Consider the following 13,580-nt stretch of genomic DNA (forward strand, 5'->3'; position numbering starts at 1 on the left):
CCGGAAGGTTTTCGGGCATTACCAGTAATGTACCGGGAATGACGAATGGGTTCCGGATCTTCACCGGGAGGGGGGACCACCCGCCCGGGAGGGCCCAAGCGCCTTGGGGGCGGCGCACCAAGTAGGTGGGGTCAGCCCAAGGCTGTCTTGCGCAAGAGAAAGAAAAAACCAAAAGAAGAGAAAGAAAGAAAAAGGAAAGGTGGGAAAAGAGAGAAGGACTCCACCTTCCAATCCTAGTTGGACTAGGATTGGAGGAGGACTCCTCCTCCCCTTGGTGGCGCAGCCCTTGAGGCTCCTTGAGCCTCAAGGCAAGCCTCCCCTCCCTCCTCCTATATATATGGAGCAATTAGGGCTGATTTGAGACAACTTTTTCAAGGCAGCCCGACCACATACCTCCACGGTTTTACCTCTAGATCGCGTCTCTGTGGAGCTCGGGAGGAGCCCTGCCGAGATTAGATCATCACCAACCTCCAGAGCGCCGTCACGCTGCCGGAGAACTCATCTACCTCTCCGTCTCTCTTGCTGGATCAAGAAGGCCGAGATCATCGTCGAGCTGTACGTGTGCTGAACGCGGAGGTGCCGTCCGTTCGGCACTAGATCATGGGACGGATCGCGGGACGGTTCGTGGGACGGTTCGCGGGGCGGATCGAGGGACGTGAGGACGTTCCACTACATCAACCGCGTTCACTAACGCTTCTGCTATGCGATCTACAAGGGTACGTAGATCGGAAATCCCCTCTCGTAGATGGACATCACCATGATAGGTCTTCGTGCGCGTAGGAAATATTTTGTCGCAAGAGAAAGAAAAAACCAAAAGAAGAGAAAGAAAGAAAAAGGAAAGGTGGGAAAAGAGAGAAGGACTCCACCTTCCAATCCTAGTTGTACAAGGATTGGAGGAGGACTCCTCCTCCCCTTGGTGGCGCAGCCCTTGGGGCTCCTTGAGCCTCAAGGCAAGCCTCCCCTCCCTCCTCCTATATATATGGAGCAATTAGGGCTGATTTGAGACAACTTTTTCAAGGCAGCCCGACCACATACCTCCACGGTTTTACCTCTAGATCGCGTCTCTGTGGAGCTCGGGAGGAGCCCTGCCGAGATTAGATCATCACCAACCTCCAGAGCGCCGTCACGCTGCCGGAGAACTCATCTACCTCTCCGTCTCTCTTGCTGGATCAAGAAGGCCGAGATCATCGTCGAGCTGTACGTGTGCTGAACGCGGAGGTGCCGTCCGTTCGGCACTAGATCATGGGACGGATCGCGGGACGGTTCGTGGGACGGTTCGCGGGGCGGATCGAGGGACGTGAGGACGTTCCACTACATCAACCGCGTTCACTAACGCTTCTGCTATGCGATCTACAAGGGTACGTAGATCGGAAATTCCCTCTCGTAGATGGACATCACCATGATAGGTCTTCGTGCGCGTAGGAAATTTTTTGTTTCCCATGCGACGTTCCCCAACAGTGGAATCATGAGCTTGGTTCATGCGTAGATGTAATCTCGAGTAGAACACAAAAGTTTTTGTGGCGGTGATGTGCGTTTTGCTGCCCTCCTTAGTCTTTTCTTGATTCCGCGGTATTGTTGGATCGAAGCGGCTCAGACCGACATTACTCGTACGCTTACGAGAGACTGGTTTCATCGCTACGAGTAATTCCGTTGCTCAAAGATGACCGGCGAGTGTCAGTTTCTCCAACTTTAGTTGAATCGGATTTGGCCGAGGAGGTCCTTGGATGAGGTTAAATAGCAATTCATACATCTCCGTTGTGGTGTTTGCGTAAGTAAGATGCGATCCTACTAGATACCCATGGTCACCACGTAAAACATGCAACAACAATTAGAGGACGTCTAACTTGTTTTTGCAGGGTATGCTTGTGATGTGATATGGCCAACGATGTGATGTGATATATTGGATGTATGAGATGATCATGTTGTAATAGTTAATATCGACTTGCACGTCAATGGTACGGCAACCGGCAGGAGCCATAGGGTTGTCTTTAAACTAACATTTGTGCTTGCAGATGCGTTTACTATATTGCTAGGACGTAGCTTTAGTAGTAATAGCATGAGTAGCACGACAACCCCGATGGCGACACGTTGATGGAGATCATGATGATGGAGATCATGGTGTGACGCCGGTGACAAGAAGATCGTGCCGGTGCTTTGGTGATGGAGATCAAGAAGCACATGATGATGGCCATATCATGTCACTTATGAATTGCATGTGATGTTAATCCTTTATGCACCTTATCTTGCTTAGAACGACGGTAGCATTATGAGGTGATCTCTCACTAAAATTTCAAGACGAAATTGTGTTCTCCCCGACTGTGCACTGTTGCGACAGTTCTTCGTTTCGAGACACCACGTGATGATCGGGTGTGATAGACTCAACGTTCACATACAACGGGTGCAAAACAGTTGCACACGCGGAACACTCGGGTTAAGCTTGACGATCCTAGCATGTGTAGACATGGCCTCGGAACACATGAGACCGAAAGGTCAAGCATGAATCGTATAGTTGATATGATTAGCATAGAGATGCTTACCATTGAAACTATTCTCGACTCACGTGATGATCGGACTTGAGATAGTGGATTTGGATCATGTACCACTCAAATGACTAGAGAGATGTACTTTTTGAGTGGGAGTTCTTAAGTAATATGATTAATTGAACTAATTTTCATGAACATAGTCTAATGGTCTTTGCGAATTACGATATAGCTTGCGCTATAGCTCTACTTTTTTATATGTCCCTAGAGAAAATTTAGTTGAAAGTTGATAGTAGCAAACTTTGCAGAGGATTGTCCTCGTTGCTGCGCAGAAGGCTTATGTCCTTAATGCACCACTCTGTGTGCTGCACCTCGAGCGTCGTCTGTGGATGCTGTGAACATCCGACATACACGTTTCTGATGACTACACGATAGTTCAGTGCAAAATACTTAATGGCTTAGAAGCAAGGCGCCGAAGACGTTTTGAAACGTCACGGAACATAAGTGATGTTCTAAAGAGATGATATTGTGATTTCATGCTTGTGCCCTTGTTAAGAGGTACGAGACCTCCGACAAGATTCTTTGTCCACAAAGTAAAGGATAAAAGCTCAATCGTTGAGCGTGTGCTCAGATTGTCTGAGTACGACAATCGCTTGAATCAAGTGGGAGTTAATCTTCCAAATGATATAGTGATGGTTCTCCAAAGTCACTGCCACCAAGCTGTGAGAGCTTCGTGATGAACTCTAACATATCAAGGATAGATACAATGATCCTTGAGCGATTCGCGATGTTTGACACTGCGAAAGTAGAAATCAAGAAGGAGCATCAATAGTTGATGGTTAGTAAAACCACTAAGTTTCAAGAAAGGCAAGGGCTAGAAGGGATACTTCGTGAAACGGCAAAACAGTTGTTGCACTAATGAAGAGACCCAAGATTAAACCCAAACCCGAGACTAAGTGCTTCTGTAATGAGGGGAACAGTCACTGAGGCGGAGCAACTCTAGATACTTGGTAGATAAGAAGGCTGGCAAAAGTCGAAAGAAGTATATTTGATATACATGATGTTGATGTGTACTTTACTAGTACTCCTAGTAGCACGAGGGTATTGGATACCGGTTTGGTTGCTAAGTGATTAGTAACACGAAATGAAAGCTACGGCATAAACGGAGACTAGCTAAAGGCGAGGTGACGATACGTGTTGGAAGTGTTTCCAAGGTTGATATGATCAAACGTCGCACACTCCATCTACCATCGGGATTGGTGTTAAACCTAAATAATTGTTATTTGGTACTTGCGTTAAGCATGAACATGATTGGATCGTGTTTATTGCAATACGATTATTCATTTAAAGAGAATAATGGTTACTCTATTTGCTTGAATAAATCACCTTCAATGGTTTATTGAATCTCGATCGTAGTGTTACACATGTTCATAATATTGGTGCCAAAAGATACGAGGTAATGATGATAGTACCACTTACTTGTGGCACTGCCGCTTGAGTCATGTTGGTATAAATTGCATGAAGAGGCTCCATGCTGATGGATCTTTATACTCACTTGATTTTGAATCACTAGTGACATGCAAATCATATCACATGAGCAAGGCCTTGTTTTCATTGAGATGAAACAAGATAGTAACTTGTTGGAAGTGATACATTTTAATGTATGCAGTCCAATGGGTGCTGAGGCATGCAGTGGATATCATTATGTTCTTACTTCAATGACGATTTGAGAAGATACAAGAGTATTTACTTAATGAATCACAAGTCTGAAATATTGAAAGGTTCAATTATGTTTCAGGAGTGAAGTTCGTCATAACAAGAGGATAAACTGTCTACGATATGATCATAGAAATGAATATCTGAGTTACGAGTTTTGGTACGCAGTTAAGACAATGTGGAAAGTGTTTCGCAGTTCATGCCACCTCGAACATCATAGTGTGATGATGTGTTTGAACGTCATAGCCACGCACTATTTGGTATGGTGCATGCTATGATGTCTCTTATCGAATTACCACTATCGTTTATGGGTTATGCATTAGAGACAACTGCATTCACTTTAAATAGGGCACCGCGTATTTCCGTTGAGATGACACAGTATAGACTGAGGTTTAGAGAAAACTAAACAGTCGTTTCTTGAAAGTTTGGGGCTTCGACACTTATGTGAAAAAGTTTCAGTCTGATAAGCTCGAACCCAAAGCGGATAAATGCATCTTCATAGGATATCCAAAACAGTTGGGTACATCTCCTATCTCAGATCCGAAAGAAAAGTGTTTGTTTCTAGAAACGGATCCTTTCTCGAGGAAAGGTTTCTCTCAAAATAATTGAGTGGGAGGGTGGTAGAACTTGATAAGGTTATTGAACCATCACTTCAACCAGTGTGTAGTAGGGCGCAGGAAGTTGTTCCTGTGGCGCCTACACCAATTGAAGTGAAAGCTGATGATGGTGATCATCGAGCATCGAATCAAGTTACTACAAATCTCGTAGGTTGACAAGGTCGCGTACTACTGCAGAGTGGTACGGTAACCCTGTCTTGGAGGTCATGTTGTTGAGCAACAATGAACCTACGAGTTATGGAGAAAGCAATGGTGGGCCCGGATTCCGACAAATGGCTGGAGGCCATGAAATCCGAGAGAGGATCCATGTATGAAAACAAAGTGTAGACTTTGGAAGAACTACTTAATGGTCATAGGAGTATTGAGTAAAGATGGATCTTTAAAAGGAAGACAGACGATGATGGTGATAAGTCACTATTAAGAAAAGCTCGACTTGTCGCAAAGATGTTTCCGACAAGATCAAACAGTTGACTATGATGAGACTTTCTCACTCGTAGCGATGCTAAAAGTCTGTTAGAATTATGTTAGTAGTTGCTGCATTATTTATGAAATATTGCACATAGGATGTCAAAACATTGTTTCCTGGACGGTTTCCTTGAGCAAACATTGTATGTGATACAACCAGGAGGTTTTGTCGATCCTAAAGATACTAGCAAGTATGCAAGCTCCAGTGATCCTTCAATGGATTGGTGCAAGCATCTCAGAGTTGGAATATACACTTTGATGAGATGATCAAAGATTTTGGGTTTGTACAAGGTTTATGAGAAACTTGTATTTCCAAAGAAGTGAGTGGGAGCACTACAGAATTTCAGATAAGTATATGTGGTTGACATATTGTGGATCAGAAGTAATGTAGAATTCATGTAAAGCATACAAGGTTGTTTGAAAGGAGTTTTCAAAGGAGTACCTGGATTGCGCTACTTGAATGTTGAGCATCAAAGATCTATGGAGATAGATCAAAAGCGCTTAATGGAAGTTTCAACAAGATGCATGCCTTGACAAGTTTTTGAAGGAGTTCAAAATAGATCAGCAAAGAAGGAGTTCTTGGTTGCGTTGTGAGGTGTGAATTTGAATAAGACTCAAAACCCGACCCCGGCAGAATAAAGAGAATAGACGAAGGTCGTCTTCTATGCCTTGGCCTTAGAATCTGAAGTATGCCATGCTGGGTACCGCACCTGATGTGTGCCTTGACTCAAAGTCTGTTCAGAGGTACAGAGAGTGATCCATGATTGAATCACTAGCAGCGGTCAAAATTTATCCTTAGTAACTGATGGACTAAGGAATTTTTCTCGATTATGGAGGTGGTTAAAGAGTTCGTCGTAAAGGGTTACGTCGATGCAAGCTTTGACACTAATCCGAATAACTATGAGTAGTGAAACGGATTCGTATAGTAGAGTAGATATTTGGAGTATTTCCGAATAACACATAGTAGCAGCATCTATAAGATGACATAAAGATTTGTAAAGAATACACGGGTCTGCCAGTTTCAGAACCGTTGACTAAAACCGCTCTCACGAGCAAGACGTGATCAGACCCCATGACTATATGGGTGTTGGATTCGTTGGAATCACATGGTGATGTGAACTAGATTATTGACTCTAGTGCAAGTGGGAGACTGTTGGAAATATGCCCTAGAGGCAATAATAAATTAGTTATTATTATATTTCTTTGTTCATGATAATTGTTTATTATCCATGCTATAATTGTATTGATTGGAAACACAGTGCATGTGTGGATACATAGACAAAACACTGTCCCTAGTAAGCCTCTAGTTGACTAGCTCGTTGATCAAAGATGGTCAAGGTTTCCTGACCATAGGCAAGTGTTGTCACTTGATAACGGGATCGCATCATTAGGAGAATCATGTGATGGACTAGACCCAAACTAATAAACGTAGCATGTTGATCGTGTCATTTTGTTGCTACTGTTTTCTGCGTGTCAAATATTTGTTCCTATGACCATGAGATCATATAACTCACTGACACCGGAGGAATGCTTTGTGTGTATCAAACGTCGCAACGTAACTGGGTGACTATAAAGATGCTCTACAGGTATCTCCGAAGGTGTTCGTTGAGTTAGTATGGATCGAGACTGGGATTTGTCACTCCGTGTGACGGAGAGGTATCTCGGGGCCCACTCGGTAATACAACATCACACACAAGCCTTGCAAGCAATGTGACTTAGTGTAAGTTGCGGGATCTTGTATTACGGAACGAGTAAAGAGACTTGCCGGTAAACGAGATTGAAATAGGTATGCGGATACTGACGATCGAATCTCGGGCAAGTAACATACCGAAGGACAAAGGGAATGACATACGGGATTATATGAATCCTTGGCACTGAGGTTCAAACGATAAGATCTTCGTAGAATATGTAGGATCCAATATGGGCATCCAGGTCCCGCAATTGGATATTGACCGAGGAGTCACTCGGGTCATGTCTACATAGTTCTCGAACCCGCAGGGTCTGCACACTTAAGGTTCGACGTTGTTTTATGCGTATTTGAGTTATATGGTTGGTTACCGAATGTTGTTCGGAGTCCCGTATGATATCGCGGACGTCACGAGGGTTTCCGGAATTGTCCGGAAACAAAGATTGATATATAGGATGACTTCATTTGGTTACCGGAAGGTTTTCAGGCATTACCGGTAATGTACCGGGAATGACGAATGGGTTCCGGATCTTCACCGGGAGGGGGGACCACCCGCTCGGGAGGGCCCAAGGACCTTGGGGGTGGCGCACCAAGTAGGTGGGGTCAGCCCAAGGCTGTCTTGCGCAAGAGAAAGAAAAAACCAAAAGAAGAGAAAGAAAGAAAAAGGAAAGGTGGGAAAAGAGAGAAGGACTCCACCTTCCAATCCTAGTTGGACTAGGATTGGAGGAGGACTCCTCCTCCCCTTGGTGGCGCAGCCCTTGGGGCTCCTTGAGCCTCAAGGCAAGCCTCCCCTCCCTCCTCCTATATATATGGAGCAATTAGGGCTGATTTGAGACAACTTTTTCAAGGCAGCCCGACCACATACCTCCACGGTTTTACCTCTAGACCGCGTCTCTGCGGAGCTCGGGCGGAGCCCTGCCGAGATTAGATCATCACCAACCTCCGGAGCGTCGTCACGCTGCCGGAGAACTCATCTACCTCTCCGTCTCTCTTGCTAGATCAAGAAGGCCGAGATCATCGTCGAGCTGTATGTGTGCTGAACGCGGAGGTGACGTCCGTTCGGCACTAGATCGTGGGACGGATCGCGGGACGGTTCGTGGGACGGTTCGCGGGGCGGATCGAGGGACGTGAGGGCGTTCCACTACATCAACCGCCTTCACTAACGCTTCTGCTGTGCGATCTACAAGGGTACGTAGATCGGAAATCCCCTCTCGTAGATGGACATCACCATGATAGGTCTTCGTGCGCGTAGGAATTTTTTTGTTTCCCATGCGACGTTCCCCAACACTAAGGCAAGCCTCTAGACAGTGGTACATCAAGTTCAATGATACCATTAAAAGATTTGGATTCCAAGAAAATGTTGAGGATAATTGCATTTATGCTAAGTTTAAACATGGGAAATATATTTTCCTAATCTTGTATGTGGATGATATCTTGCTTGTAAGCAATGGTATTGGTCTACTACAAGAGACAAAGAAGTTTTTATCCTCATACTTCGACATGAAAGACCTTGGTGAAGCTTCATATGTTTTGGGCATTGAAGTTCACCGAGACAGGAAAAATGGAGTCTTAGGACTCTCACAAAAAGCATATTTAGAGAAAGTTCTCCAAAAGTATAATATGCATAAGAGCAAAGCCACACCTGCTCCCATAGTCAAGGGCGATAGTTTTGGGAAATATCAATGTCCCAAGAATCAATACGAGCTTAATGAAATGAAAACAGTACCGTATACTTCGGTTGTTGGAAGTTTACAGTATGCACAAGTGTGCACACGCCCTGACTTAGCTTTTATCACCGGAGTACTCGGTAGATATCAAGCAAATCCAGGCCAAGAGCACTCGAAGATGACAAAGAAAGCTTTGCGTTATGTGCAAGGCACAAAGGAAATCATGCTGACATATAGGCGATCAGATTCCCTAGAGATAAAAGGGTACTCAGACGCTGATTTTGCGGGAGATAGAGATGATAGAAAATCCACGTCTGGGTACGTGTTCACTCTCGCAGGGGGAGCTATTTCATGAAAAAGCTCTAAACAGACCATAGTTGCATCGTCTACGATGCAAGCAGAGTTCATAGCATGTTTTGAAGCCACCGGGCAGGTGATATGGCTAAAGAAATTTATACCCGACTTGAAAGTGGTAGATTGTATCCACAAGCCACTAAATATATATTGCGACAACCAGCCCGCAGTATTCTATGCTCACAACAACAAGTCCAACAATGCTGCCAAGACAATAGATATAAAGTATTATGTTGTGAAAGATAAAATCCAGGATCAAACTATAAGTCTCGAGCATATAAGTACGAAGTATATGCTTGCAGATGCGCTAATGAAAGGCTTACCACCCAGTGTGTTCAAGGAACACTTAGCCGGCATGGGTTTGATGGAAAGCCTATGATTCCTGGATAATAAGAGGCCCAGAAGTAAATGAATTTGTTTCAAAACAAAAGGTGTGTTGTGGTTGTATGATTCTATCGGCAATTAAGCTGTGACGATGAGACATGCTCTACACGCCTATATGTGATGGAACAAATAAAAGTATAAAGTCAAAGTGAAAGTTGAGATCAAGGGGGAGAATGTTAGGTTGATCTCTTCCGCGTGGGACCAACGGCCCACCGGGCCCTTGATCTATGCGCCCTGATCGGGGGCGCCCAACCCGTTATGGTTGGTGGGCCCCTGTGACCTGCGCTATAAATAAAGTGGTGGGGGCCGGGGCGCACGGTACGAGGTTCACCACGCCGCCAGACTCCCCACCTAAATCCCCTTCCGATCTAGCGTTTAGCGTGGTGCTCACGGGAAGCACCACCTTCGGCTACACTCTTCCTCACGCCACCGACGACTCCACCGCACCGATGGCCAGCGCTGGGAGTTCATCAGGCTCGGGATTAGGTGAGTACAATGGTAACACCGGATCTATCTATGCCTAGTTGATCTACGGCTTCAACACTCAACTCACAAGCAAGAACCACCAAACTAGAGTTGATAATGATATCAGGTGCTTCATCTAAGAGAAATGCATGCAGCTGGGACCCCCATTGGATGAATTAAGCACGAACATGGAGGCAGTTAGGCACCATGTCTCAGGTACTGCAACCCTTTCCGCAGATCAATAATCTCATATTGCTAAAATAAGACAACAAAAGAAAAGGAGGCAGCTTACCTGAAAACAACGTAACGTTCAGAAACCTGAAACTTTGTTCCTTTCCTGATCATTGGCCAACACTCACAACAGCACAACTATAAACACGATCACCAGCTCACAACAAGAACCCAGCAAATTTTTCATCTATAACAAATGCATAGTCTAAAAGAAATACAAGATCATCAACACATTGCAAGAACCACTGCATTTTCCATTTATGCAAAACGCACCATCTAAATATGTTGCAGGGTCATTGACTCATTGCAAGAATCCGTACAGTAAAAAAACAAGATCAAGATGTCGCAATGAAAAACAAGATCAAGAACAACTACATGCATAGCCTAACAGAAAACAGGATCATCAAATCATTACTGGCAACAACCACTGCATTTTCCATTTATGCAAAGCCATCATCCAAAAGGAATGCAGGATCACCGATTCACTGCAAGAACCCCACAGTGAAATGCTTCATCCAGCAAGCAGTAGCAACCACATCACAGAGATAAATGTCACAAGAGTGACACTGCAACTACTACTAGAACCAGCATCACAGAGTTTAGCTAGCAGAAGAAACACAAGAGCTGATGAGTTTTCTCAACCTATAACTATCTATATGCTAAAGCAGGCGTTCAGTTATGCCGTTGTTGTGTCCGAGGCGGCGAAACTTCTGAAGAGGTGAATTGTCAAGACTCCGGCTCTGATCCTTCTCTACGCTCAGCCGACATTCGGGTATCGTAGCCCTTCATAGGCTGAATTGGCAAAAATAACAAGGCAGTTAGGCGGCAGATCAATAATCAATTAAGAATATATTGACATCACCGTCAAAAAACAATATATTGACATGATCAAGAAGACAAAACATGAAACTATATAATGTGCAAGGAACTAAGCCTTTATGTACTATCTATTGTAGGATACAGCCTGAATTTTGTTCACATGTTAGAAACTTAGTATCTTCTCTGAAAGATGAAATGGGATGACTGAACTTGATTTGACTTTTTAGGCTCTGTTATTTCTACTGGCGGCTAAATGTTACAAAATGGATGAACTCAATTATCTGAATCAAGAAAAGAAATGTGGAACCAGTAGTTCCTGCCAGCTCCTGAGTTCATCCATTTTTTTTTACCAGGCATACACTATCATTATATCCACATGGAATCGACACCTACTATCTCCATCAAACTACTTTCACTTTTCTACAGGATTAAAACAGTTTCAGACAAGTCCCAAGTCAAAAACTATCATTACATCCTTTTTCCAAGCACGGTCAGACTAGCATTCCACTAAAGTAAGACTCCAGATATCATGTTCATGCAGTAAACAGTGCCAAAACATATTGAAGACCACCAGTTCATTTCTCGTAAAACAAGATCAGTAGGAAGCAGATCAACAATCTAAATCTCAGAGTTCTCAAAAAAATTAACAAGACCAATAATACAGCTCATGTATAAAACCTGGAAACAATATAGCTCATGTGCAGAAACTAGATTTAATTTAGTATTGTAGGAATCTGAATTACTTTCACAGGTTATTCAACGCAAGTAAAATAGGCTAAATCAAACGGATATCACAATCTTCTCCGCTAAGGCTGAAATAGGATTAATCAACTCATTCCTCTATTTAAGTTCCATATTTTACTAGCTTTGAACCCACAAAATTTACTGACGGCAAATAGCACCAAATAGAAAACTGAATTATCTGAATCAAGGACTGTAGTATGGAACCAACGCTTTCCAATCCATATCAAGGTGAGTGTAAAATGTTACTTTCCATTAACCAAAAAAGTCGACAGGACAACACCGGTTGCAGACAATTCGCAACTCCTAACAGTTTCAGTTAACTTTTTCTCAGACAAACAATTTCAGTGAACTTTTTTACCATAGCAGTCTCAGTAAACTATCTTTCAAACACAAGAAGATTAACAGCCCAACAAAATTATCATGGCCATGCAGCCCAACAAAACCTGTACATTGTGCAAAACAGATTCAATCAAGTCTACCGGTTCACTAGGAGATCATTAGGAAGTTGTGACACGGAGAGAGGCTCTCACCAGGGGTCCCGGAGACGACGACGATGATCTGGAGGGTGTCGCCCCAGCCACCGCGGGGCAGGTTGACAACAAGTGGGGTGGGCCTCCCGTAGCGGCCTGCTCGGACGCACATGGCGATGCCGTCGGGCTGCTGTTTGACCTGCCTGGCCAGCTCGTCCCTCAGGTGGTACAAGGACCTCCCCCTGAAATGAAAGGCGGACCAGTCTTGGTGGGCCTCGGGGAACCATCCATCGGGGTTCGCTTGCACGAACCGAATCACCTGCCACGCCCCCGGCTGGCGACGGAACACGGTCACGGAGAGGTCATCGGGGAGGCGAGTCTGCAGTTGAGTCACGAAGAACCATGGTTACATTCAGGAGACCAAAGTAACAGGGTACTACTCTGAATTTTCTGATCGAACACACAGACGCGATCAGGAATCTCGACGGCGCAAGAAGCCAAGAAGCGTCAAATTTGGCAACAGCGGAACCGGAAATTGTTCTCGAGAAAATGAAACCAACACAAGTCGCAATCCCTGAACCCAATTAACGACACCCAAGAACCCAATTCGCTCAATGGATAGGAAGCAATTCGAGAGATACCAAGAAGCGGGTCATGGCGAACTCACCCGAATCGGGCCTGGAATGCGAGGCGGGCGCTCTCTGAGGAGGATGGGCTCGACGGTCCAGCGCATCATGGCGCTGACCTTCTCGATGTCTCTGTTCTCGACGGTGACGCCGGTGTTCCAGCGGAGGTACTTGCCGTTGGCGCGGAGGTAGCGGACGCCGCCGTTCTCGAGCAGGATGCCGCCGCCCAGCCCAGCCCTGACGGCCAGCCACATGATGGACGGCACCACCGGCTGGTCGTAGTCGCGCTGCTTGGCGCGGAAGCCGTGGTGGAAGGGCGGTGCGGGCGTGCCCGTGGCGGAGAGGTAGCGGCCGTAGGCGGCGCTGTGGAGGAGCAGATGCGGGCCGTCGGCGCCGTGGTAGATGTGCACCCTCCACGCCGCGTTGAGCGAGTTGCGGTGCTGGCTGATGGAGACGCCCTCCCCGTCGTCATCCGCGCAGAGGTAGTACTTGTCGAGCACGCGGTTCCGCAGCCGCACGTGCTGCATGTCGACGAACCGGTCCATCGGTCGCCGCGGGCGCCGGAGAGCGGAGGGGGTGGGGGTGGGGGTGGGCGCTGCGCGGTGGAGGGCGCCTGGGGCCTTGGTTTCTTGGAGCTCCGGCGACGGGAGGGGGAGGAGAAGGCTGTTGGTTGAGGCGGTTACGCTCGCGCGCCAAGCCGGGGGTATTTAAAGGTTATACCTGACACAGTCGCCGTGCCGGGCTTTGGGCACAAGGCGGGCTTGAGGGCCGTTTTATCCGCCCGGCCCGCACTCTCGGGCGTGGTCTTCACTCTGTTTGCCCCGCACAGGCCCACGCGCGGCGGCGGCGGCGGCT

General features: G+C 46.0%; 1 protein-coding gene across 1 annotated transcript; it reads right to left on the bottom strand.

Annotated features, from left to right (window-relative positions):
• Positions 1-10,477: 10,477 nt before the first annotated feature.
• Positions 10,478-13,308, bottom strand: LOC123410058. The gene is made up of 3 exons (XM_045102941.1): positions 12,767-13,308; positions 12,160-12,478; positions 10,478-10,858 (listed from the first exon to the last, which is right to left on the bottom strand). The coding sequence occupies exons 1-3, from the start codon at positions 13,268-13,270 to the stop codon at positions 10,824-10,826; spliced, it is 858 nt and encodes a 285-aa protein (XP_044958876.1). The 5' UTR covers positions 13,271-13,308; the 3' UTR covers positions 10,478-10,823.
• Positions 13,309-13,580: the final 272 nt, after the last annotated feature.

Source organism: Hordeum vulgare, chromosome 7H, assembly GCF_904849725.1.
Source record: "Hordeum vulgare subsp. vulgare chromosome 7H, MorexV3_pseudomolecules_assembly, whole genome shotgun sequence".
Taxonomy (NCBI): Eukaryota; Viridiplantae; Streptophyta; class Magnoliopsida; order Poales; family Poaceae; genus Hordeum; species Hordeum vulgare.

What these genes read in the sequence shown, in the direction of transcription:
- LOC123410058 (XM_045102941.1), bottom strand. Translation starts at nt 13,270, where the DNA reads ATGGACCGGTTCGTCGACATGCAGCACGTGCGGCTGCGGAACCGCGTG. An exon ending in GCATTCCAGGCCCGATTCGG is followed by an intron (nt 12,479 to 12,766) that starts GTGAGTTCGCCA and finishes ACTCAACTGCAG; the next exon opens with ACTCGCCTCCCCGATGACCT. An exon ending in CGTCGTCTCCGGGACCCCTG is followed by an intron (nt 10,859 to 12,159) that starts GTGAGAGCCTCT and finishes TTGCCAATTCAG; the next exon opens with CCTATGAAGGGCTACGATAC.